The following is a 27,183-nucleotide window of genomic DNA, read 5'->3' as shown; positions in this document are numbered from 1 at the left end:
TCATGAGGGAACGTTTCACAGGTTTATTTTCTTCAGGAGAATCCAGAGTTTGTGCTTTTTCCCAGCAGCCTTTGCTCTCCTGACCTCAGATGTGGAGGACGCTGAAGAGCAGCAGCTCTGATGGAAGTTCTGGTACGAATCAGATTCTCTGAGCCGTCGTCATGGAAACTGTTGGGTTCTACAGTGAGCTTGTTCTGTTCTGGTTGGATTTGGACTCATTTCTCCAGAACTATTTCTGCTGGATTGGCTCCATCAGCCTGAGATCTCTGGGTTTGGTTCTGGTGGGTTTGGATCACAGGTTCTGGTTTGTTCTGGTGACTAAACCTGAGGTCTGTCCTGTTCTCAGTCACTGACTTTTGCATATTTTCTTTTGTTGGAGACTTTTAGAAAACATTTTCAGAAACACAATGCATCATGGGACATGGAGTCTGCAGACTCGGTTCTGATGACCTCCTCATAGCCTGGACCGTGACAAAGAACACGTGGATTCATGGCGATCCGGGTTTCTAGAACCATCTAGAGGGCGGGGTCACTCCTTCTTTGATCTGGAAGTCAAACATTGGAACAATAAAGCTTCGACACGACAGAAACATCTCTGCTTGGGTTCTGGTTCCAGACGGTCCAAAGTTCCGGGTTTCTGCTGACGGCGTTGGGACTCAAACAGATATGGGTCAAAGGTCAAAGGTCATTTCCTGAGTAAATTTCATTTTCTTTTTTTTTTTTGGTCAAACACACAAATAAACCTAATTTTTTCACTTTTCTCTAAAAATCACGTCACAAATATCCTGAAATGACTGAAAATACAGTTTTTCCCCAAAATCTGTTTTTAAACTTTTATGGAAAAAGCCCCCCCCCCCCCCCCCCCCTGAGCTGATCTGATATGTTGGAGGAAGTACAAAAATATTAAGAGCGACACTAAGGTGGGGAGACACGACGAGGCTGCGGCGTCCGACGGACCCCGAACGCATCCCTCTGGGGGGACGTTTAAGTCACGTGGCACAGGGTTGGTTCAGATATGGCTTTGGCGCTGGTCGGCACAGGACGGATTGGGTCGGGTCAGAGGAAACCGTCCATCCGGCGGATGACCTCCTTTTTTTACCGTTTCAGTCGTTTAGAAAAATAGAAATCAGGAGAACAGCGATACAAAAATAAAGCGAGTTCGTCCACATGACGGCGTCACATCAGTACGGACTCGTATTGCACAGAGAGGGATTTCTCCTCCACGACAGTCCCTCACGACACCATCTGGAGAACATCACTCCAAGCCTCCAGCTGCTGCTGCTCCACCCAGGAAACCGACGTGTCAGCGGGAACTTTGGTTGAAGGCACAGACTTCCCAAATCACAGCAGATCCCAGATGTGGAGGTGCAGCAGCTGCTTCCTGGAGGAGGGGCCTCCTGGAGGAGGGGCCTCTTGGAGGAGGGGCCTCCTGCCCAGTCCTCTTCAGGTGGAGGCGTGGACGGTGGTGCTGGCTCCCTGTGGGGGACAGAAGAAAGGAGTCAGCATTTATGTTTATCAATGTGATTCTATCCAGATCACTTTATCGTTATTAATGACCCGATGTTATCTTGAGCTCATTTCTAACTTGTATGATTTTGACAAAATCTATTTTTATGGAGAGTAAAATATTGAAAATTATTTAAGGTTTAAGTTGATTTTTTCTGGAATAATATTCCTGTATTTTATTATTCATGATTATGTTAAAAAGTTACAGTTTTAAAGTTTTACAAAATGTCATTCTGCAGCTTTTTGGACTATTTTAACATTTACTAAGATTTTTTAGGCTGTTTTGGAGTTTAGCTAATATTTCAGCTACATGCTAGCTGTTCAGGCTAATTTAAGCTTTTTCCCGTTTTTTATGATATTAGGAAGTTTTGCTATTTTTTCAGCTTTTTTTAAGCAGTTTTTTAGGCTAATTTAGCATTTAGCTAATATTTTAGATGGTTATCAGCTTCAGCTCCACATTTCAGCTTCCAGCATTATCACAGGTAATGCTGTATATCTAGTTCATAATTATGTTAAAGGTTACAGTTTTAAGTTTTAAAAATGTAGTTTTAGAGTCTTCAATAGATATGTATCCTGGTCACCTCAGGTGTGTTTTGGATCTTGGTAAACATTGTAAAACTTGAAGAATATATGGAAAATTTGAACAAAAAAAAGCTGTAAATTCAAAACTTGAATTAGAAAAACTTAAAGCTTAAAACTAGGGATGTAAAAGATTTTAGATACGAATCAAAGATGGACACGCAGCTTCGTTTGAAAACCACAAACATGAAGAAGTTATGAACCGATTATGTTGGTTAAAAGGTATAAAATCAAGCAAGAAGTAAATAATCGACTTCTGTTCTTTTTCGACCGTCTTTGTCGTTTGATGTTCATGTGATGCAAACAAAAAGACGTCCAATCAGAAGCTAGCGTCTCCCAAGTCGATACCCGAGTACATTTCTCTGTCAAATGCTGTACATCCTTATTTATAGCTTTAGATTCAGACATATCCAGATCTTACTGTTTAGGGGGAAAGAATCAGACGGTATCGTATCACCAAAAAGTCTTCTGTGTACGGAATCGTGCGAGAGGGACAGACACGGTCCTACGAACATCCCATAATCATCTGAGGGAGTAACTGATGACCTCATGACCTGTAGCTGTGGTCATTATCACAGGTAACAGGTGCAGCAACCTCATTTAAACCTCGCAGACCAACACTTCCTGCTCGCGTCTCCCTGAACACTCATTCGCCGGCTGTTCTGTGATGTGATTGGTCTGCAGCAGATCAAACAGGAAGTGTTCAGGTGTGATGGATGTTCTCAAGGGAGGGCAGGTCATCGTCTGTGGATCTCTACGGAACCTTCATCTCCAGATCAGGTCCTCCCTCCTTCTTCATGACAACAAACTCCCACAATGCACCTGCTACTGTTGCCCTGCAGTGGGCGGGGCTATGAACCGGACTGAACGCTGTGTTGGTGTTTCCTTCAGTGGTAAACGTCTCTGCTTCCAGACCACCTTTAAACGGATCGTCGGCGTTTGTCTGCAGACGCTGATCCTCAGAGGACAAGATCGAAGTTTGTGAGAATATATCGACATCTGTACAGAAGCCCAAATGTGTCAAACTTCACAAATTTAACTGTTTTAAATTCTTGTAAAGTTTTCTGTTGTTGCTGTGTTACTTTGGCGCCACCGTGAGGACACATGAAGTATTGACGAGTCCTCTGAAGACGGAGAAAGTTTCTGCTGTGGCGTCCCTCTGGACACGCTGACGTGGTCATCACTGAGGGACAGAAACATGGAAGTCTTCTCCTGGAGGACGGAGCCGTCCCCGGTGGAGGACCGTGGAGGAACGGAGGTGTCAGTGTGGCGTTTTTGACCGGCGTTCCTCGAAGTTAATCCTGCTGCAGTGGCAGATGGTGCCGGGAGCGTCCACAGCTCTATCCTCAGCAGCTCCGGCGGTTCTGAATGATTGCAGGCGCATTAAGTTGGATCAGTGTAATCCAGAGCAGCATCTGCAGCAGCAAATCCAGCTGCAGGAGTTCCTCCACGAGGAGGTCTGACGGCACGGAGACACCGGCACACTCCCTGACGTTCTCGTGATCAGGTGGAGGTGGGAGGGGTTGGGGGCGGGTCCTCTTGTTTCTTCTGCACAAGCTCAGCTTCAAGCTGGAAGACCTTCTGAGAAACCTGAGGTTCAGGTGACAACAACTAGATCCTTAAATGGAACCGTAAGGGGGACGGAACCTAAAGTCTGGGGGCCCCACAGAAGCTGAGGAGCCCTGAGAACCCGGAGGTTCTGCACAGGCCCTGATGATGGCAACAGGACTCCCATATGGAGGTTCCACAGCAGATGTTCAGGGTTCCACAGCAGATGGGTTGGGTTCTACAGAGGATATTTAGGCTCTAGAACAGATATTTAGGGTTCTAGAACAGATGTGTAGGTCCAATAGAAGATGCTTGGGGTTCTACTGCAGATATTTAGAGTTCTACAGCAGATGTTTTGGGTTCTATAGATGATGTTTGAGTTCTACAGCAGATGTTTTGGGTTCTAGAACAGATGTTTGGAGTCTTCAGCAGACCTTTTGGGTTCCAAGGCAGATGTTTGGGTTGTACAGATGATGCTTAAGTTCTAGAACAGACGTTTAGGTTCTAGAACAGATGTTTGGGTTCTCCGTCAGTGTGTTGGGGTTCTACAGCAGATGTTTAGGTTCTAGAACAGATGTTTGGGTTCTAGAACAGATGTTTGGGTCCTACAGAAGATGTTTAGAGTTCTACTGCAGATATTAGAACAGATACTTGGGCTCTAGAACATATAAGTGGATTCTACAGCAGATGTTTAGGTTCTAGAACCGACATTTGGGTTCTACATCAGTGTTCTACAGCAGATGGTTTTGGTTAAACAGCAGATGTTCTGGGTTTTACCGTGGATGGTTCAGGTTCTAGAGCAGATGGATTATTTATTCGATTTGACGTGAGATCTTGTAGGTTCTACCTCCGATTTTTGGGGTTGGCCCTGACTGCTTCAGCAGAAGAAGCAGACATTGGAGCATTTTATTTAGGATAAACAGAGTGCTGTTCTCATGAGCTCCAGTAGGTGGAGCTCCAGACTTTGTTTTCTGGGCTCTGCTCACTTGATTTTCTCTGACAGTTTCTTGCAGGCTGAGCTTTCACCAACATGTGACCCTGAGGTCAGAACTGACCCGGTTCTGGGCGGATGTTCTGGGCCCAAGCGGACCGGAGCGGGCCGTCTTCTCCGTGCTTCGTACGCGGCCTGACCTCTGCAGATGTAATTTTACATGAAGATGAAAGCGATGACATTTGGGCGCTCACGCTCCGGCGCTCTCATGCCCCTCCAGACTATTTTCGGCCGGCGTGTGTCGTGTGTTTGGCGATGCAGCGCAGATTGGAGGCAGGGATCCGTGCTCACGCGGACGCGTCCTGCACGCCGCTCGCAGCCAGTGTGTGCGCAGAGAGAGCAGAGCAGTTGGATGTGATGATTCACCGCTGAGGTTGTGAAGCATCACTCTAACCTGGAGGCTGCTTCTGTTTATTCCCCTCTCCTCCTCCTCCTCTCCTCCTCCTCCTCCTCCTCCTGCTGCTGTTTTTTCAGAAAAGAGGAGACGTTTGTTCTGTTGCTTTCAGCTGATCGTTCACAGTCATTCCTGGTCACCACGGTAACCGCTCCACCAAAACAGCTGAGTTTGCAGGGGTTTTCCGACCTTGACCTCGTCCTCAGAGTGCTGTTGCCGTGACGATAAGAGGCAGCTGCTGGGTCAAATGCAACAAAGCTAATGAGCAGAACACCAAATGTGCAGGAGAGGACGAGCTGTGCTCCAGTGCCGACTGAAACACCGTTTCAGTATCAAACTGATTTAAAAGTATTTGAGTTCACATTTTTCAGAATGACACTCTGTTGTTCTGTGATTATTATGTGGACTTTCAGGTGTTCAGAAACTGACGATGAGCATCAGCCTGGAAGCTTCTCTCCAAACATTAGGAATATTCCCTTCATCCCAGCTTCATCCCAGACTCCAGGAAGAAGTAGAAACCTCTGGGAGGTTCTCATCAACCAGACTCCTTAAGAACAGGACCTCACTGCAGAGGAAAGGAACCAGCAGCAAGAACGAAGAGACGGTCGTCGTTTTACAATAATGCTGACTCAGCACGCCGTGAGGGTCATCTGGGAGGAAGATTTGACTTTGTAGGATCACCAAGTCCATCCAACCTATGGCAGCATAATGAGGCCGCTCCAAGTCACTGTATGGAAACTGGAGGGCAGTATTATGGTATGGGAATTATGGGTATTAAGGTATACGAATAGTATTAAAGTATAGGAGCGATATTATGGTATGGGAATAGTATTATTATAATGGTCTTAGGATGAATCTCAGTTCCATGTTCTTCTGAAGGATTTCTCTGAGTCGTTCATGGAGCAGAAACGTTCTCTAGTTTTGTCAGACGTGGTCGAGGTTGACAGAATACAGACTACTTACTGAAGTTTCCCATCATGCAAAGCGGTTCTTGGATCATTGGATAAAATGGAAGCTGAAGTCGGCCGGCCAATCAGAAGCCTCAGATTTTGACCCACGATTACAAGGATTTTTCTGGACCACTTCAGTCCAGACTAAGAGAACCGATACCAGTCTGGACTGAAGGGACGCTCAGATTTGATCAGAAGATGCAGAAACTGTGAACTGACAGGAATGTTTGAGTGACAGATGAGTCACCGCGGAGCTCAGGAGGAGAGGAGAAAGATCATCTGCTGCAGAGAGGAACGTGTGGAACTGACAGCATGTGTCAGAAATCACATGACAGCAGAACCGCTGCTGCAGCTGCAGAGTCAAAGGTGGGCGGCGGCCCGCTCCATTTTCAGCCCCACCCTCCCCGACCTCCGGCTGCTGGAAACAAGCCGGGAATTATGTACTTAATGACAGGGAAACATAAATCCCAGCAGCACAGGTCCTGGTGTCAGCGCGCGGCGTGCACGACTTATCCTGAGCCAAAGTGTCTCTGCAACCATTACCGCCAAGTTTTAACGGATCTGCTCAGAGAGGGAAACTCCCACGCCTCAAATCCGCCTGCTGAAACTGACCCCGTCCCAACGCCGCCATGCAACCCGCCGTGCATAATCCACGGCGCCCTGCTGCTGCAGAGGGATCATGGGAAATCTGGATGTCTCTGTGTGTCAGGGATGTTGGAGGATCCTTGGAGGAGGATGTTCATGTTTTATCTACGGGCGTGCTGCGGGTGACACTTCTACAACACGTTCGTGCAGATTTTTCATGTTTTAACTCCGCCCCCAAATCCTGCAGACTGAACAAGGATCCTGATAGAGCTGTGCACGTGATATGTGCACGCCCCTGTTAGAAATGAGCCAATCAGAGGGCGGTTTGTGTGGACGTCCTACATGCACACGGATCACGTGCACACCCTGTGGTGCAGCTGTTGTCAGTACCACTGACGTGAACAGACATGGACCAAACGAAGGTTTACCTCACGGTTTCATCCAGATGAAGACACTTCAGTCTCCATTCTTCTGCGGTCTCATTTTAGGACCAGACGGCATGAAGCAGAGATTGGTCTGAGGATCTGTCAATCAAATCAATACCCAGTGGGCACCACAAGCTCTGATTGGCTAGTTTAGTACTTGACAAACTTAAGATAAAGAAAATATTTCATGAAACAAAAAAGGTTTAACAAGAAGTTAAAAAGAGACACCAGAGCCAGAATGGTGATTCTGGCCAGCAGAATGACGGAGTAACAGCTGCTTATTTTTCCATAGAAGTCTATGGGATTCTGGCTTTCTGGGACCATCGGGTACTTCCTGTTTGGAAGGCGGGGAGGGAGAGCTCAGTCCAGGTCTCTATGTACTGTCCATGGCCAGTACTCACACCTTACTAACCACTGGAGTGGATGATGGTCGTGTAACTTCCATTGTCCTTCAGAACACTTCACGATACACTTACCACACACCACAATGGTACGATCCATTTTCATCCCTTAAGGTGTCCGTACGAGCCTGACGAGAACTGAAAGACTCACCTGGCCTCCCCTAAAGATGCACGACCCTACACAGACCCGGACGACCCAAGAACCCACAGAACCCGTCTGGGTCAACCCCTGTGACTAAAGCTGGGATAATGCACGTGTGAATGCTGTAGCTGAAGATGCTAGTGCTGATAGCTGAAAACCCTGAAGCTGAAAGCTCGCCAAAGTATTAGCTGCTAGCATAATGCTAACAATATTAGCTAAACTCCAAACTGGTGCAACAAACAGCAGTCCATCACGGCTCCAAACAACAAGAGACAGTTTTGTTAAAAAAAGACAGAACAGATAAGTAGAACCTTTTGGGTTCTTCCATCTGGCATCAACAGAACCATTCTGCTCTTTAAACAGCCACGCCCACAGCCACGCCCACACAGAGCTGGACGATAGCGAGGTCAGGGAGCATCAGAACATGAAGGAACTAATGTACAGACCACTGGGCTGAATGACTCCGCCCCCCTGGCCTTCCAAACAGGAAATACCTGCAGAATCCCATAGAGAAATAAACATCTGTTCCTCAGTCAGTCAGAACAACCATTCTGGATCTGATACCTAAAACGGTTTTCCTATGTTTTCTGTAGTTCAAATGATATACTGACCAGTCTTAATGAAAGTGGGTGGAGCCTGCTGGCACCAAACATTCAAACCGTTTGATTGACAGATTTTCTGTAGCTCCTGGAAAAAGAGATCTAATCTCAATGGGATTTCCTGATAAAATAAAGATTTTTTTTTAAGTGTTAGGGGTGTGGTTTTCCAACAAGCTCACTCCTGATTGGTCAGAGTGGTTGCAATAGAAACGACCACTCAGACAAATCACTGCTTCCTAATGACATCTGGCTCCAGCATGGCGACATTTGGTGGGCAAAAAATGGGAACTTCATGACTTCATTTGGTTGAAACTGGAATAAACCATTTTCTATGGGGGGGGGGGGTCTCACTCACTCGGCTCAGTTCTCATATTATTGGTACGGTCCGTTATCAGTGTCCTTTAGATTTAGAAAGGCGAGCGCTAACGCAGATGCTAGCTAATTGTCTGATTAACCCTTTGTAGTTCCACTGAGGCTGATTTCTCTGTTTCTATGACTCCTGCAGACGACGAGCTGTCATGTTCACTGTCCAGATGAAGCTGAGCTGTCGTGTTCACTGTCCAGATGAAGCTGAGCTGTCATGTTTCCCATCCAGGTGAAGCTGAGCTGTCGTGTTTTCTTTCCAAGTGAAGCTGAGCTGTCATGTTTTTTGTCCAGGTGAAGCTGAGCTGTCATGTTTCCCGTCCAAGTGAAGCTGAGCTGTCGTGTTTCCCATCCAGGTGAAGCTGAGCTGTCGTGTTTTCCCTCCAGGTGAAGCTGAGCTGTCGTGTTCACTGTCCAGATGAGGCTGAGCTGTCATGTTTCCCGTCCAGGTGAAGCTGAGCTGTCGTGTTTTCTTTCCAAGTGAAGCTGAGCTGTCATGTTTTTTGTCCAGGTGAAGCTGAGCTGTCATGTTTTTTGTCCAGGTGAAGCTGAGCTGTCATGTTTCCCGTCCAGGTGAAGCTGAGCTGTCATGTTTTTTGTCCAGGTGAAGCTGAGCTGTCATGTTTTCCCTCCAGGTGAAGCTGAGCTGTCATGTTTCCCGTCCAAGTGAAGCTGAGCTGTCGTGTTTTCCCTCCAGGTGAAGCTGAGTGTTACAGCATGTCAGTTCTGTTTGGTTCTTTTTTCATTTTTTGTGTTCCTTCCTGTGCAGGTTGGCTGTGGCCTTTCCTGGAGGGCTCCGCCCCCTTCCTGTTGGCTCTCCATGGATTGGCACACAGCTGCCTGCACTTTAGGTTAATTTGTTTGAAGTGTATTTAAGAGGTTTTTTCCCTCCACTCAGTGTTGGAGTGTAGCTTATGTTCTCCCCTTTGTTTTAGAGATCTTAGTATTCTGGTTTTGAGGTTTTCATGTTTATGGATTTTCCCTCCCACCTATGTGGCGCTTTTTGTTTATTAAAGACTTTTATTTTATCCACTCTGGCTTGTGGTCTTGTCCTGCATCTGGGTCATCCTGATACCGCCATGACACTGAGCTGTCCTGTTTCCCATCCAGGTGAAGCTGAGCTGTCGTGTTTCCCATCCAGGTGAAGCTGAGCTGTCCTGTTTCCCGTCCAAGTGAAGCTGAGCTGTCATGTTTCCCATCCAGGTGAAGCTGAGCTGTCATGTTTCCCATCCAGGTGAAGCTGAGCTGTCGTGTTTCCCGTCCAGGTGAAGCTGAGCTGTCATGTTCACTGTCCAGGTGAAGCTGAGCTGTCATGTTCACTGTGCAGGTGAAGCTGAGCTGTCGTGTTTCCCGTCCAGGTGAAGCTGAGCTGTCGTGTTCACTGTCCAGGTGAAGCTGAGCTGTCATGTTCACTGTCCAGGTGAAGCTGAGCTGTCATGTTTCCCGTCCAGGTGAAGCTGAGCTGTCGTGTTTCCCGTCCAGGTGAAGCTGAGCTGTCGTTGGAGTGGAAGGCTCGTGCTCGCCGAGCAGAAATGTTCCTGAGCTGTCGCAGCTTTCTGCTCCAGTTGGTTCTGGTTATTTAACAGTGGGAGATGAATGAGGGAACATTCAGCCCACGGCTTCACACTCCGGTCCGCTCCAAGAGTGAAGTGTGATGGAGATGAGCTGCAGGGAGACGGGCTGCTGCTGCAGACGTGTTCCTGCGCCGCGCTCGCCCAGCGGGCGCCACGGCCGACTGCCATCGACCACAGAGCTTCTCTGAGAAACCACAACAGACCAGACTGAGAATATGAGAGTTTACTGGAAGAAAAAGACTCTAAACTCTGGCAGAGCGTCAAGAACGACAAACTCGTCTGTGGAGACCACCAAAAAAGGTTCATTGATTTAACTTTGGGTTTTCCAAACGTCAGATTCAGACTCTGAGTGAAAGAAAAAGATCAGACTGAAACCATTTTCTATTGCTGAGGTTCTGCAGATCCTCTTCTATCGATGTTCAATCTGCAGAAGACGCTTTGATGAACGCTGAGTCTGATCGATCGGCTGACGCACTAAAGTGTGAAGAAGGAAGAACACCAACATTCAGACACACTGAAGCTTTGAAGCAACCAAACCACAGATTCATCTGCAGGATCCAGAAAGACAAACGCTGCAGTCAGAAAACCAGATCCTGTCCAGAGGAGAACCTGCAGAGCGAACTCCTCCTGAGACGTTTCCAAACATCTTCTGCTTCATTCTACTGATGGAAATCTGACACCAACTCTAAAGGACAGAAGAATCAGTCGATCCATTCCTCTTTCAGCTCATTGAAGATCAAAATGGAGTTTTCTGGTGTTTCTACACTGAAAAAAGTGAAAATGTAACAGAAGTTATATAATTTATTACATTTAAAATTATGAGTTTGAATCAGAGTAACGTTTAACTCAAACGTTTTATTTAATAAAAACTAATCACTTAAAATGAAAAATGTAGAAATGTAGAAAATGCGCTAGGCGGAGCATGGAGCTTGTTGCTCCGCCCCATTCTGATGCAGACAGATAGATCCATGAACGTCTTTGTTTACCCGGTCTGAGCTGGAATCTGGATCAGAACCGGACGGACGGACACAAACGCTAATATTATAAGGATGATGGGAAATGAGGGCAGGCTTACTCTGTGGAATCAGTCCCACCCACAACTCAGAGGTGACTTTCAAAAGACCTGCCGCCGCTCTGCAGAAACTATGCCCTAGAAAACGACACAGGCTTTTAGATTTTGGTTACAAATGGCGTCATCAGAATCAAAAGACGAACGCTTTAGAAACCGATCAGAAGATGGTGGAGGAGACGCCAGTGTTGGTTCATTTCATACAAGGACAATAATCTGAAAACAGGAGAACTTTTCTCCTGTTTTCAGATTCTGTTTGAATTACTGTCAGGTAGAATAAGATTGTATTTGAATTAAAGATACATTAGCCACACCCACTTTGTGAGCATCATTCACAGATCTACGGTGGCCCTGAAGTTCAAATCACACAAAAACGTCTTCAAGAAAACTGAAAAACAAACATTTTAAAAAACAAAATAAATTTCCAGAAGACAAAAGAAATATTAAAAAGAAAACCAAGTGTTATTTTGATTTCTTTGTGTTGTTTTCTAAAATGTAAAGTTTTAGTGTTTTTTAACCTTTTTTTAATTGTCATGATCTTTAAAATGGTTTTGTGTGTTGATTTGTTGATGTGGTTTGACCTTCAGGGCCACCGTACAGATCTCACCTGTTTCATGCTTCAAACGTCATTTTTCCAAACCAGCTAATTCTGGTTTAAGCTACTAGTTTAGCAATGTGCTAGCTTTTTTTTTTGTCTAATTTGGCATCTACTTCGGTTTTTGGGCTAATTCTAAGTTAAGCTAATATTTTAGCTTCTTTTTTCAACAAATTCCTTAAATTCTTTGTGCGGTTTCTGCAATTGCTGCAACTTTAAGTCCTTTAGTAACTTTAGCATAATGCAAATATCTTTTTCACTTTCAGCAAATCTTCCTTTCCTTCTTCCTTATTCCTTTCAGAATAAAAGACTTCCTGTGTCTCATAGGATTGTTCCTCTGAAGCTAACGTTCTCCTTCCAGCGGTTTGGTCCAAAACAACATTTTCTCTGGTTGTTTCTTTGGTCGACTTTGGTGTGCAGATCACTTAAACATGAACTTTACTGGCTTATGATTCAACATTTATGAAGAACATTCTCAGCAACTCTCTTCTAAGCTAATAAACATCAAACAATCTGTGCTTTATTAACGTAAATAGAGCGATCCGATCAAACTTTACAGTTCAGACGGAGTCTGAAATGTCTTCATGATGCTGGAACCTCCAAAACCTTTGAGGAAATCCCAAATATGAGCCACTAAATCCAGGATCTGACCTTCTGCCGCAGAAGATTTAGCCCAAAACCGTGTTGGTATTTGTCTCAGACATGAGGACAAAGACCGTCTGGAAAAGGTTTGATTCCCGGACACTGCCGTGTCGCCCGCTCCACCCAGGATTAGAAGGAGCTGGCGCCCAAACGCTCGCCGGCCGTCTCCTCGTATCTGTGGTGAAAATTATACGTGAGTAATTAAATCTGCGCGTCCATGCGTGGCTGATGCGGCACATGGAGTCAAACGTGCCGCGTCCCGTCAGCCGAGGAGACGTGACAGGATGTGAGGAGGCGCGTGGCGAGGGCGAGCGGAGGGAGGTGCGACCTCCGGCGCCAAGGGGTCATTCTGAGAGACGGTGAGCTCTTCAAGGAAAAGACCGGAGCGAGAACGCAGCGCACGGCTTTGAGACATTTGAGTGCAGACGATCAGCTCCTGCAGGAGGATCAGCTCCTGCAGCATCGCCTCCTCTGAGAGTTTGCTCCAAACCTTCTCAGCTTCTGCTCAGAAGTTTACAAACTTCCTGAAGGAGACGCATCACAGACTTCCATCAAACCCATGAGGAGGACGCATCCAGAACCGAATCTGACCCGGTCCGCTCCCAATGCGGTTCTGAGAACCTCTCCCTGCTGAGAACCAGCAGCCTCCTCTGGCATTTCAGCTGTTGTCCTCTTATGTAACGGCATTAAACGCTCCTCCGTTTCAGCCTCCATGATAGCCCGGCTCCCGCTCGCTCCTCTCCATCACGGAGGAGCGGCGTCCGTGTGGCGCTGGCGGTTTCTGGAACAGATGATGCAGAAGTGATGCTTGCAGCCGCTCATGTGGAAGGGCTTCGTTCAGCCAGTCTGGTTAGATAACGTTTGGCCCCGGCCTCTTTGTTTGCTTGTTTTCTGCTTGTTTGCTTCTCCTCGCTGTGCTGGCAGCAGCGTGATGGTCAAGCTTCGTCTGCGTCTCCTCCTGAAGCCAAACGGCGTGGAGGAGGTCTGGTTCACGTTCACCCCAGGTCTGAGTCCACGTAAACCACGGGGGTCAATCACACAGGGGCCCAAATCCAAAACACACCTGAGGCCGCGGGTCGAACAGGATAAACATTTATAGAACATTCTAAAACTACATTTAAAAACTTTAAAACCGTAACTTTTTAACAGCTTTTATAAGCTGAATTTGGCCACTGAAGATGATAGTGCTCATAGCTGAAAACGCCGAAGTTGACAGCTGAAAAAGCTTAAACTGATCGTTGAAAACACCGAAGATAATAGCTGAAAACGATGAAGCTGAAAATGCTGAATTGATAGCTGAAAACACTGAATTGATAGCTGAAAACACTGAATTGATAGCTGAAAACGCTGAAGTTGATAGTTCAAAACACTGAGCCGATAGCTGAAAATGATGAAGCTAAAAACGCTGAAGATGAGAGCTGAAAACACTGAGTTGATAGCTAAAAACACAAAGTTGATAGCTGAAAACGATGAAGCTGAAAACGCTGAGTTGATAGCTGCAGACACTGAAATTGATACCTGAAAACACTAAGTTGATAGCTGAAAACACTGAAATTGATAGCTGGAAACACTGAAGTTGATAGCTAAAACACTAAGTTAATAGCTGAAAACACTGAAATTGATAGCTGAAAACACTGAAGTTGATAGCTGAAAACACTAAGTTAATAGCTGAAAACGCTGAGTCGATAGCTGAAAAAAACTGAGTTAATAACTGAAAAAATTGAGTTGATAGCTGAAAACGATGCAGCTGAAAACGCTGAAGTTGATAGCTGAAAACGCTGAAGTTGATAGTTCAAAACACTGAGTCGATAGCTGAAAATGATGAAGCTGAAAACGCTAAAGATGAGAGCTGAAAACACTGAGTCGATAGCTGAAAACGCTGAAATTGATAGCTGAAAACACTGAAGTTGATAGCTGAAAACACTGAAGTTGATGGCTGAAAACATTGAAGTTGATAGCTGAAAACACTAAGTTAATAGCTGAAAACACTGAAATTGATAGCTGAAAACACGGAAGTTGATAGCTGAAAACACTAAGTTAATAGCTGAAAACACTGAAATTGATAGCTGAAAACACTGAAATTGATAGCTGAAAATGGTGAAGTTAATAGCTGAAAACACTAAGTTGATAGCTGAAAACACTGAAATTGATAGTTCAAAACACTAAGTTGATAGCTGAAAACACTGAAGTTGATAGCTGAAAACACTGAAGTTGATAGCTGAAAACACTAAGTTGATAGCTGAAAACACTGAAATTGATAGTTCAAAACACTGAAGTTGATAGCTGAAAACACTAAGTTGATAGCTGAAAACACTGAAATTGATAGTTCAAAACACTAAGTTGATAGCTGAAAACACTGAAGTTGATAGCTGAAAACACTGAAATTGATAGCTGAAAACACTAAGTTAATAGCTGAAAACACTGAAATTGATAGCTGAAAATGGTGAAGTTAATAGCTGAAAACACTGAGTCGATAGCTGAAAAAAACTGAGTTAATAACTGAAAAAATTGAGTTGATAGCTGTAAACGATGAAGCTGAAAACGCTGAAGATGAGAGCTGAAAACACTAAGTTGATAGCTGAAAATGCTGAAGTTGATAGCTGAAAACGATAAAGCTGAAAATGCTTAGTTGATAGCTGAAAAAACTGAGTTGATAGCTGAAAACACTGAAATTGATAGCTGAAAACACTGAGTTGATAGCTGAAAACACTGAGTTGATAGCTGAAAATGCTGAAGTTGATAGCTGAAAATGCTGAAGTTGATAGCTGAAAACGATGAAGCTGAAAACGCTCCAGTTGATAGCTGAAAACGGTGAAGCTGAAGTTAATGGCTAGCTAAAATATTAGCTAAACACCAAATTAGCCTAAAAAATCTTATTTAATGCCAAAATAGTCCAAAAAGCTAACAGAATGCTAATTTTCAAAACGTTAAAACTGTAACTTTTGAACATAATCATGAATTATAAAAAGGCAGGAATATTGTTCCAGAATAAATCAACTTAAACCTTAAATAACTTTCAGTATTTTACTCTTCATAAAAATATATTTTGTCAAAATTAAAGAAGTTAGAAATGAGCTCAAGATAACATCGGGTCATTAATAACAATAAAATAAAATTACCCGGAGGGCCGGGTTCGGACCTCGGCCTTGACTTTGACACGTGTGACTTAAACGACCTCCGGCTCACAGACAAATCATCAGATCTTGTGCTTCCAGCTCTAGATCCATCGCTGGCTCCTCCTGAAGGAGCTTGGCTTCTTTATCGAAGCTCCTCCCTCTTCCATCTGTGTGAATGTCAGAAATGGGACCTGATGCTGGAACCAGATCTGGTCTAAGATGATTAAGCTCCTCCCCCTCATTCAGACCGCCAGCTGAAACCCTAACGACCATCTCCGCAGAAATCGGGGAAGGGGCGGAGTCACCAAGAGGGATCATTAGTATTCTCAGATCTGATTCCCCTGGATCAGATTCTGATGGATCTGATTCTCCGGGATCTCATTCTCTTGGATCAGATTGTGTCCTGATACTCTGTCTTGGGGCCAAACTCTCCTTACATAATCTCCTCTGACCCCCCACCAGCAGCTCGTGTGAAAACCTTTCATTATCCGACTCCGATGAGGAATTCTTTGTGTTTGCTCAGCGGCGTGCTGCTGGAGTAAGGCTTCAGCGCCTCCTCGCCTGCAGCACCTCCTCGGAGGCTCCTGCAGGAGGTGGTGGGAGGTGGGGGTCACGCTGCTGTCAGATCTTACATTCCCGCTCTGAGCTGCATGGAAGCCGGAGAACGCTCGGAGGGTTCTGATCCAAAATGTTCCAGGACCGCAGCAGAACCTGAAGAGAACCCGTCTTCTTTCTGTCTCTCATCTCTGGATTTGTGGTATTGATGGGAGCTGTTTTTGTTGTTGTTTACTATCTGTGATTGATGTTGTTTTTGTATTAATAATCTGACTAACTTTGGCTGCATCTTCATCATCATCATCATCAGATAATCCAATCTGTAGATCAAAATAATCTGATCTTCGAAGAGTTTCCTGAATGGACTCTCAGAGAAACAGATTTCTGTTTTTACAAGAATTCAGTTTTGATTTGATTAATTTATCATTTATAGAAACTGAAGAACTGGAGGATTTCTATGGGATTACCCAGAAATCTGTGCAGCAGATCGGGTGAGGATCAGATGAGGATCAGGTGAGGATCAGACGAGGATCAGAAGTGGATCAGGTGAGGATCAGGTGAAGATCAGAAGTGGATCAGAAGTGGATCAGGTGAGGATCAGGTGAGGATCAGATGAAGATCAGGTGAGGATCAGATGAGGATCAGGTGAGGATCAGGTGAGGATCAGATGAAGATCAGGTGAGGATCAGGTGAGGATCAGGTGAGGATCAGACGTGGATCAGAAGTGGATCAGGTGAGGATCAGGTGAGGATCAGATGAAGATCAGGTGAGGATCAGATGTGGATCAGAAGTGGATCAGGTGAGGATCATGTGAAGATCAGATGTGGATCAGATGTGGATCAGGTAAGGATCAGATGCTGATCACGTGAGGATCAGATGTGGATCAGATGTGGATCAGATGAGGATCAGGTGAGGATCAGATGTGGATCAGATGTGGATCAGACGTGGATCAGAAGTGGATCAGGTGAGGATCAGGTGAGGATCAGATGAAGATCAGGTGAGGATCAGATGTGGATCAGATGAGGATCAGGTGAGGATCAGACGTGGATCAGAAGTGGATAAGGTGAGGATCAGGTGAGGATCAGGTGAGGATCACGTGGGGATCAGATGCTGATCAGGTGAGGATCAGACGTGGATCAGGTAAGGATCAGATGCTGATCACGTGAGGATCAGATGTGGATCAGATGTGGATCAGATGTGGATCAGATGAGGATCAGGTGAGGATCAGATGCTGATCAGACGTGGATCAGGTAAGGATCAGATGCTGATCACGTGAGGATCAGATGCTGATCAGGTAAGGATCAGATGCTGATCAGGTGAGGATCAGATGTGGATCAGATGTGGATCAGATGTGGATCAGGTGAGGATCAGACGTGGATCAGGTAAGGATCAGATGCTTATCACGTGAGGATCAGATGCTAATCAGGTAAGGATCAGATGCTGATCAGGGGAGGATCAGACGTGGATCAGGTGAGGATCAGACGTGGATCAGGTAAGGATCAGATGCTGATCACGTGAGGAACAGATGCTGATCAGATGCTGATCACGTGAGGATCAGATGGTGATCTTTTCTCTTAACCGTGTTTTTCTGCATATTTGATGGTTTATTTCGAGGTCAAATTTCCATTCATTTTACTAAACATATAAAATGTATTTTTTACATTTCTGATCATTTTTAAAATCTTTTTTCTTTTATTCTTAAGACGGTTTAATATTTCTGCCACGTCCGTCTTTGCGCGTCGTTGGTTCAGACCTCCAGCTAAACCTGATTCTTGGATCCTCAGCAGGAACCTGAAGGATCAGCGGGATCAGGAAAAGATCTGCTGATCCTGACGCTCCGTCTATCCTCCCTGCTTCAGCAGAACAGCTTCCTGCAGCTTCATCTCTGACTCTTCCTGCACCGACTGAACCGTTTCCAGCAGAACTCCACGTTTACGTAACAGAGAGACGCCGTTCAGCCAGCGGCGCCGAGCGTGACTCACTCGTCACAGAGAAGTTTGAGAGTTCAGACTCTGCCTGTGGACACCTGAGCTCCTCTACCTACCACTGCACCTCCACACAGGAGTGGAACAACCTCCATCTGCTAACGGGACCGTTCTCCAAGCTCAAGTCCACACTCTGGTCTGGAGGTCTAACTTGGACTTTGAGGAGACGTCCAGCATGAAGCTGAGCAACAGATCTTCCTGATTGAGGTTTGGCTGCAGATTCTTCTCCATCTTCACGGGGAGAAAGAAAAGGATCATGGGAAATATCAGATAGGCCGAGACGTCAACGTGAGCTCTGATGCTTTCATGTGTAGCGTCTCACCATGTCGCCTTTTGGGGAATCGAACCAGAGGGAACGCTGCGGCTAACCAGCTTAACGAGCTCAACGATCTTAACGATCTTAACGAGCTTAACGAGCTTAACGAGCTTTGGCCAATCTCAGCAGCAAAACATGAATCTGTTCTTTCACTTTACTGAACCTGTTTGGTCATGATGTAGAAGTGTTACAGGTGTTTAGGGGGAGGGGCTTCAGAGTAATAAAAGAAAGGTTTCCTCCTGATGATGCTTTCTGCTCCTTAACGTCATTAGTGATGAAGAAGCTCCGGTTCTGATCTCATGCTGGAAGAAACGGAAAAATCTCAAAGAGTTTTTGAGTTTTTCAACATTCATTTGCTGAAGTGTCTCAGGAAAGGAACCCGGCTGGAGGAGCGGGTCGCACCCGGTTAGGAGCTAAACTGTCTTCATTTTAGAGATCAGAGCCACATTTATGGAAGGGGGAGGAGTCTTAGCTGCTGGACCCCCAGCATGGACAGAGAGAGCCTGAAGGTCCAGAACAAACATGTTTCCTCTGGAGTCTAGGTCTGCGCTGCCAGGCCCGGCTCGGCCCAGCGGGCCCGGCCCGGTCTGCTCCCTGGCTGCTCTGTTTGTTCAGGCTGCAGCTGAGGACGCCTCGTTTGTGCACGCTCCCGTGCACTTGTACACGAGTGCCACTTATGTAACAGCCTCCTTGCAGGGAGTCGGCCGTGCAGAGTCGAGCCTGTGGGGGGCGCCGGCCCGGTGCTGGAGACATTTCCAGAGTCCGGACGGCGGCCTCCGTGGAGCTGTAATGGTTCTGGTCACGCCTGCCAGATCTGTGGTTGAAGGTCCAATCGCCCGAGCAGCAGCAGCTCCACAGATTTGCGTCTGTGCTGACACATGCGCTCCATCCATCCCTCGGATTAAACGCAATCAGCAGGACCAAAATAGCAGCATGATATCACATGTAAATACGCATCGTAGGTTTGTGGGGGGGCGGTTAGTCATGTCTGACTTTCTCTGAGCTCCTCCTGAAAAGGAGCTGTCGCTCCATCTGTCAGCCGCAGACCAACTTCTCTAATCCTCAAGTTCTGGAGCTTAAAGTTCAGACTGACTTCTGCTGTCAGAGCGTGAGGCGCTCAAGGTCACAGGACGAGGCTACGGAGGGCCAGAGGGGACAGAACACATTTCTGTCATTTGGTGGAATGTACAAAGTTATAATCTATTGAAACTATTGAAACAGTCACACGAACATTTAAAAAACCTGGAGCCTAACCCGGCTACTGATGGGCGAAGGCGGGGTTCACCCTGGACAGGTCTCCAGTCTGTCTCAGGGCCTCAATCACACACATTCACTCTCACATTCACACCTAGGGGCAATTTAGAGTCACCAATGAACCTATGAAGCATGTTTTTGGACGGTGGGAGGAAGCCGGAGTCCCCGGTGAAAACCCACGCATGCACGGGGAGAACATGCAAACTCCACACAGAAAGGTCCCAGCCGGGAGTCGAACCGGGGCCTTCTCGCTGTGAGGCGAGAGCGCTAACCACTGCACCACCGTGCAGCCCTGGGACAGACTTGTTCTTGACAATGTCTTGGCAGAACAGAGTCTGAACGCCCCCTAGAGGAGTTCTCTACCTCTGATCGAGAGTCAGACGTGACTCCAGATTTGAAAGCTGTAGATTCTAATAAGCTCACAATAAAATTAAACTTTAGCTCCTTTCACCAATCAATACTTGGTTAACAAATGTAAACCTGACCATTATACAAACTCCGCCTCCGATAGAAACTCTTCCTATCATACAAATTCCTGCCTTGATACAAACTATGGAAATGTTACAAACTCCTCCCATAATACAAACCCCGCCCAAGATATAAACTCCTCCCATGATATAAACTCCTCTCATGATACAAACTCCTCCCATGATACAAACCCCGCCCAAGATATAAACTCCTCCCAAGATACAAACTCCTCCCACAATATAAACTCCTCCCATGATACAAACTCCTCCCATAATACAAACCCCGCCCAAGATATAAACTCCTCCCATGATACAAACTCCGCCCAAGATATAAACTCCTCCCATGATATAAACTCCTCCCATGATACAAACCCCGCCCAAGATATAAACTCCTCCCATGATACAAACCCCGCCCAAGATATAAACTCCTCCCATGATACAAACCCCGCCCATGATACAAACTCCTCCCATGATACAAACTCCTCCCATGATACAAACCCCGCCCAAGATATAAACTCCTCCCATGATATAAACTCCTCCCATGATACAAACTCCTCCCATGATACAAACCCCGCCCAAGATATAAACTCCTCCCATGATACAAACTCCTCCCATGATACAAACTCCTCCCATAACATAAACTGCCCAAGTTTATCTATCAGGGACTCTCAGTCAGATTTCACTGAGTCCATGAAGGTGTTCCCCAAGATTCTTCCCTGGGGCCACTTTTATTTTCAGTTTTCATCAATGACCTTCCAAAATCCTGTTCAAACTGTAATGTCCATCTTTACGCCGATGATACAATAACTTATTGCTCCAAACATGACTGACATTAACGATTCTTCCAGCATCAGTTCAACATTGGTTGATTTCAAATAAGTCATCTTGAAATCAACCAAGTCACATTCCATCCTCTTTCAGACAAATACAATAAACTCAAGTGGTTTCAATCTTAATTGCCTTTTTTGACTCCTCTCCTCTAGAGGAAACACTTTATCAATCAGTTCACTGCTTTTGCAGTTGTTAACTCTGATTCTGGACCATGCCGACATGATCTACTTCAATGTTTCTTCATCCTGCTTCCTAAATGTCGTCTACAGTTCTATTCGTGGCTTTGCTCCACGTTGTTCCTACAGAACTCGTTTGACTGGGTCGGCTTCCATTACCAGCCAGAAGACAATGTTACTGACTTCAGTGTATTGTCAGATCCATTTATCTTGACCTTCCTTCTAATTTGAAACATTTCTTAGTTACTTTTAGTTCACAACATAATTTACGCCATAATAACAGGTAATCTTTTTTGTTCCAAGACACAAACAACAATCTGGGAAAAATGCTTTTTGTGTTGAAGCTCCCAACGGCTGGAACAATCGTCCTTTATCTCTGCGTTTCATCTGTCATGTTCAAGAAAGTCAAACATTCTTGAGTTTGTTTTTAAATTCTGACTCGTCAGTCTCCTATAGTCTCTCCTTTCTGTATGATTTTTTCAAACGTGTTTCTCTAAACGTTCTGAAATGTCATGTTGGGTCGGGGTGGATCTTGAGAACCAGCACTGTGTGTGTTATGTGTACTTTATCTTTGTTTTTACTACTTTGTTTGGTTTCTACTCTGTCACTAGTTATTATTGCTTGAAATGGATCATTTTAAAGCGAGATGCTCCGTCTCTAGGGGTTTGTTCTCCGTCTTTAGTTGAAATGTGTACATTAAAAAAAAATAAATGAAATGATGCAAACTCCTCCCATACTAACTCCTCCCATGATACAAGCCCCGCCCACGATTCAAACAGGCTGGGAGCTTCAGACTTCTGTTGAACATAAACCTGGACGGTACCGACAGAACCAGGAGTTCTGCTGGGATTGTGGAGTTCATGATGTTCCTCACATCAAAGCTGTTCTGCATGAGAGACAGAAACGAGTCTACTGTTATGAAAACGTTGTTAATAAAGTTTCAAAGACAACGATGCATTTATGACGGTTTTAGCGTTTTATTTTGTCCATCCATCCATCCATTTTCTTGACCGCTTTGTCCCTTTCGGGGTCGCGGGGGTGCCGGAGCCTATCCCGGCTACTGAAGGGCGAAGGCGGGGTACACCCGTTTTATTTTGTTATATTTATTAACTCTCTTTAATGATTAAATGTTATTTTTAGCCTCTGCTTCAATCTTAAGGGAAAAGTTAAGAGGAAATCTGTCAAAGAAAGTTTAAACATCCGCAGATATTTTATAGAGAATAAAGATTTAAAAGCTGTTTGTTTTTCCCTGAATTTATTCAAAGTAGAGTTCCTGTGAAAACGACAGTAAAACAAACGAGTTTCGGCTCAGGTGATCCTGCAGATCAAAGAAAAACTAAGTTTAGGATTCGAAAACAGACACATTTACTAATATTTACTCAAACCTGAATTAAGACGATGTTCAGAAACATCATTTAAAATACTCTACAGAGAGCTGGTCTAGTCCAACGGCATTCTGGGAAAAATACCGTTTACGGTCTTTAAGGAATTTTCAAGACTCAAAAACATCAGAACATTTTTTTAATCCTCTGAAAAATATAATTCGATTCAAACCGACGTTTTACTTCAGTTTTCAAGGAATAAGTTTCCCTTAACTTTCTTAAGTGTCAAAAGTAAATCCACACACGTCATCACTGCGCGGCCTCCACCAACACGATCTGGTAACAACAACTTCCGTTGGTTTCTGTTCACGGAAACTTTCAGAAAAGTAGAATTTGTCTTAAAAATGTTTGTGATTTGAAATGAGATCAGAAAGGAATCAGCCTGTAAAACGGAAACAGATCAAACTCATTTGGTTCATTAACTGAAGATAGAAATAAAAAAGTAGAACTGCAGAAATGTCTTCCTCAAATAAAAGAGGAAAAGTTTGAAATATTTGTTATCAAGTTTAGAAAAACGAAACGATCGAATTCATGTTTAAATCAACACATAAAATGTTGATAAATGACTTTTTCTCGTCCAAACTTGGATTTAATGTTTTACTGGTTCCGGACGGGTTCGACTCTAACCGAACCTGCGGGTGTGGAGCTGAGGACAGTCCCATCACTCCATCAGCCACAAACACGCGTGCGCGATGGACACTGACCTGGTGAGTGTGCGCCTCCTCCATGCACGCGCTCCCGCCATACTTCCATTCAGATCCGAGTTTCTCAGAAAAGTTTTACTTTGAAGTTTCAAACAGAAAGAGGAAAATCCGGAATTCTTTCTGCAGAAAAAATCCAAAATCTTTTGTTTGGACGTGAAGTCTGCGCGCGTGCGCGTGGGCCGCTCCGGTTCATGTTCAGATTCCGTTAATCCTCCGCGTGTCCAGAAATGATCCCAAATCCCGACTGGCTGACTGCGCGCGCGCGGTTTCTCCTTCGCACGCGCAGACAGGTGGGGGGTTTGGGGGCGGGGCGGGTCTACAGGTCGGTCTCGCGCGTGTCCAGGCAGAAGGCGTACAGGGACTTCTTGAAGTCGCCGCTGCTGTTGGCCTTCAGGCTCTTCTCCCCGCCCTCCCCCGCCTCGCTCTTGTCCGCCGAGGCGCGCGAGCCCCGGCGCCGCGGCTCGGGGCTCGCGCGCCCGCTGGCGGGCTCGTCCTTCAGGGAGGACTGGTCCTGGTCCGTCTCGCGGTGGTAGAAGTAGTTGAAGTTGGAGACGATGACCGGAACCGGCAGCGCGATGGTCAGGACGCCCGCGATGGCGCACAGCGAGCCCACGATCTTCCCGCCCACCGTCACCGGCCGCATGTCCCCGTAGCCCACCGTCGTCATGGTAACCACGGCCCACCAGAAGGCGTCCGGGATGCTGGAGAAGTGCGACTCGGGCTCGTCCGCCTCCGCGAAGTAGACGGCGCTGGAGAAGAGGATGACTCCGATGAAGAGGAAGAAGATGAGCAGCCCCAGCTCGCGCATGCTGGCCTTCAGAGTCTGGCCCAGGATCTGCAGCCCCTTGGAGTGGCGCGAAAGCTTGAAGATGCGGAAGACGCGCACGAGGCGGATGACCCTGAGGATGGCCAGAGACATGGCCTGCTGGCCGTTCTGGTGCTCCTGGCCCTGCTGCTCCGCCAGCTCGGTGCCCACCGTGATGAAGTAAGGCATGATGGACATGATGTCGATGATGTTCATGATCGTCTTGGAGAACTCCGACTTGCTCGGGCACGCGAAGAAGCGCACGATCAGCTCGAAGGTGAACCAGATGACGCACGTGGTCTCGATGATGAAGAACGGGTCCGAGAAGGTGAGCGAGGGCCGCGGCGCCGTGCTGTTGTCCGCGCGCACGCTCACCGCCAGCTCGCGCTCGTCCCGGAACTCCGGCAGCGTCTCCAGGCAGAAGGTGATGATGGAGATGGTGATGACGATGACGGACACGATGGCGATGCCGCGCGCGGGGCTGGAGCTCTCCGGGTACTCGAAGATGAGCCAGACCTGCTTCTGGAACTCGTTCTGCGGCAGCGGCTTCTCCTCCTCCTTGATGAAGCCCTCGTCCTCGCGGAAGCGCTCCATGGCCTCCTCCCCCAGCTGGTAGAACCGGATCTCGTCCGCGAACACGTCGATGGACACGTTGACGGGTCTGCGGATCTTGCCCCCGGACTGGTAGAAGTACAGGATCCCGTCGAAGCTGGGCCGGTTCCGGTCGAAGAAGTACTCGTTCCGGAGCGGGTCGAAGTACTTGATCCTCTTGGCCGGGTCTCCCAGCAGCGTGTCCGGGAACTGGTTCAGGGTGCCCAGCTGGGTCTCGTACCTCAGCCCGGCGATGTTGATGAGCACGCGCTCGTTGCTCTCCGCGTCCACGTCCATGTCCAGCAGGTCGTCGTCGAACAGGTGGGGGCTGTGGTCCGCGCGTAAAAGCGCATCCATGGCGTTCTCGCTGCAGCTCAGCGTGGTGTTCATGTCGTTGATCTTCCAGGGGCTGCGCGGCGCCCGGGGGCTCCCGCGGGTGTTCAGCTCCTTCCCGCGCTCCTCTCCCAGCGCGCTCTGGACGAAGCCCGGCTGCGGGACCTCCAGCGCGTTCCGGCAGCTCTCCTCCGCATTCCCGCCGCCGCCACCTTTGGCGCCGCCGTTTTCGAAGCTCACCAAGGCTATCTCCATGCCGCCGCCATCCACGGTCACTGAGGCAGAAGCTGAGGGGGCGCGTGCAGCCCGAGCATCCCGCGGGTCTGAGTCCGGACACAGCTGTGCGCGCGGAGCTGCGCTCTGGATCACGGCTCCTCCGCGCGCGGATGCATGCGTGGTTCTCCGCCGCTCCGGAGCGCCGCAGGTGGGGGGGAAGTCAGCATCCAGACCGCGCGCGGGAAGACACGGAGACCCGGTTTAGAGAGCAGCCGCGAGGATCACTCCTGACGTCAGGAGTGAGGCTCGCGCGCTCAGCCGCCGCGGAAAACCGAAACGCGTCTGAGAGGAGAGAGGGAGAGAGAGAGAGAGAGAGAGGAGACTCCGTTTGTGAGCGCGCGCGCGGAGGATGCTTTTCGGTCTGTCAGTCAACATTCAGAGAAAAGTCACCCCCTCCCCCCAAATAAACAAACAAATAAATGAAAGAGAAATGAGGTCTTCAAAGAACCGGCCGAGGAACATTTCTGGAACCATCTTTACGCAGAACCGAGTCGTTCTGGAGAACCATCAGAACTTACAGAACCACAGAACCCCGGAGGACTTTCATCAGGATGATGCAGTTTGTCTCAAAATCTCTCGTTTTCTAGGACATAGTTTCTGTAGAGCGGCTGGAGATCATTACAAATTCACCTCTAAGTTGTGGGCGGGACTGTTGGTGAGGAGCAACCCCGCCCCACTACCCATCATGCATCTGTTCTCTCCCACTAGCCTCCAGCCCCTCACACCCACAACCGAACATTAAACTGTAAAAAATTACCTTAAATTTGACCATAAAAATGTTTATTGTGGGAATTTTATTGAGTTTACTGAGAAATTTTAATCTAATTTAGAGTTTAGCTCGTGTTTAAGCAATATGCTAATGTTTTTGGCTAATTGGTTATCGACTGAGGTTTTTATGCTAATTTAGAATGTAGCTCCTATTTGAGCAACATGCTAACGTTTGGCTAATTTAGTTTCACTGAGGAGTTTTAAGTTATTTGGAGTTTAGGTATTTAAGCAAAATGCAAAAGTTTTTGGCTAATTTGCTATCTATTGAGTTTTTTTAGGCTAATTTAGTTTAGCTTCTATTCTAGCAGCATGCTAACGTTTTCGACCAATTTAGTTTACTGAGCAATTTTAGGCTATTTGGAGTTTAGCTAGTATGTTAGCAACGAGCTAGCTTTTTATGCTAATTTGACATCTACTGAGGTGTTTGGAAACAGCGGCTCCACCCCAACTGTTGTGTTCTATTTTTCTATGGATCTTGAGGATGAGGGCCCTCAAGAAGACCGGGTCAGAACTGTTTAATGGGTCCATTTAACAATGGAAACACAACTCAAAATACCGGATTGAACCGGACTGGACCGCTCGGTTGAGAAGAGGCTAAAGGATCTTAGAGGATCAGCTGAATCGGATGAATCTCATGGAGTTCAGCTTCATCAAACATGATTTGAATCCAACTGAGACGTGTATCTTTTGCCGGTCGGGTTTTCTTCTTGATCTGGTTCCGGTTTGTGACACCGTGCTGGTGCAACAGATCATCGGTGTGGTTGGAGTCGCAGTCATCAGGGTGGGGGTCTGGTGGTCCTCAGGAGCTGGAATCAGGTCTACTCTCCCACATGCAGACTGACTCCAGCTCATCTTCACACATCCCCCCCATCTCTCTCCTCGTCTCACACAAAGCCTTCCTTCCACGTGACCATCTCCTCCGGCTCCTCCATCTCCTCCATCTCCTCTCGCTCTTGCCGCCTTTGTGTCCGAGCGCTCCTCTGGGTGGCTGTGGGGGGGTGGGTGGCCCCCAGGCAGCACTCTGCGCTCACATGTGTCCTTTGAAAGAGCTTTTTCTGCACGTCGTCTTTGTTCCTTTCAGTCCCAGAGCCCGAAGAAAACCCAACTCTCTGTTGTTCCACCACACAGAGCCGGACACAAACCGGAACTTTCTACGGTTTTATTCAGGAACAGGAACGAAGATGTTCAGGTTTCTTTGAAGAGGAACCAGAACGTTCCGTCTCCAGACTCAGGATGACACATTCCTCCAGATGGAAAGATT

General features: G+C 46.8%; 1 protein-coding gene across 1 annotated transcript; it reads right to left on the bottom strand.

Moving 5' to 3' along the window:
- LOC112153901 (potassium voltage-gated channel subfamily A member 1) lies at positions 1 to 25,413 on the bottom strand. The gene is made up of 2 exons (XM_036210248.1): positions 23,150 to 25,413; positions 1 to 1,476 (listed from the first exon to the last, which is right to left on the bottom strand). Exon 1 carries the CDS (start codon positions 25,131 to 25,133, stop codon positions 23,466 to 23,468), a length of 1,668 nt encoding a protein of 555 aa, XP_036066141.1. The 5' UTR covers positions 25,134 to 25,413; the 3' UTR covers positions 1 to 1,476; positions 23,150 to 23,465.
- Between the last annotated feature and the right edge of the window lie 1,770 nt (positions 25,414 to 27,183).

This window comes from Oryzias melastigma, linkage group LG23, assembly GCF_002922805.2.
Source record: "Oryzias melastigma strain HK-1 linkage group LG23, ASM292280v2, whole genome shotgun sequence".
Lineage (NCBI taxonomy): Eukaryota > Metazoa > Chordata > Actinopteri > Beloniformes > Adrianichthyidae > Oryzias > Oryzias melastigma.
Note: the sequence above shows the minus strand (reverse complement) of the source record. Positions and strands in the feature narration are given on the sequence as shown.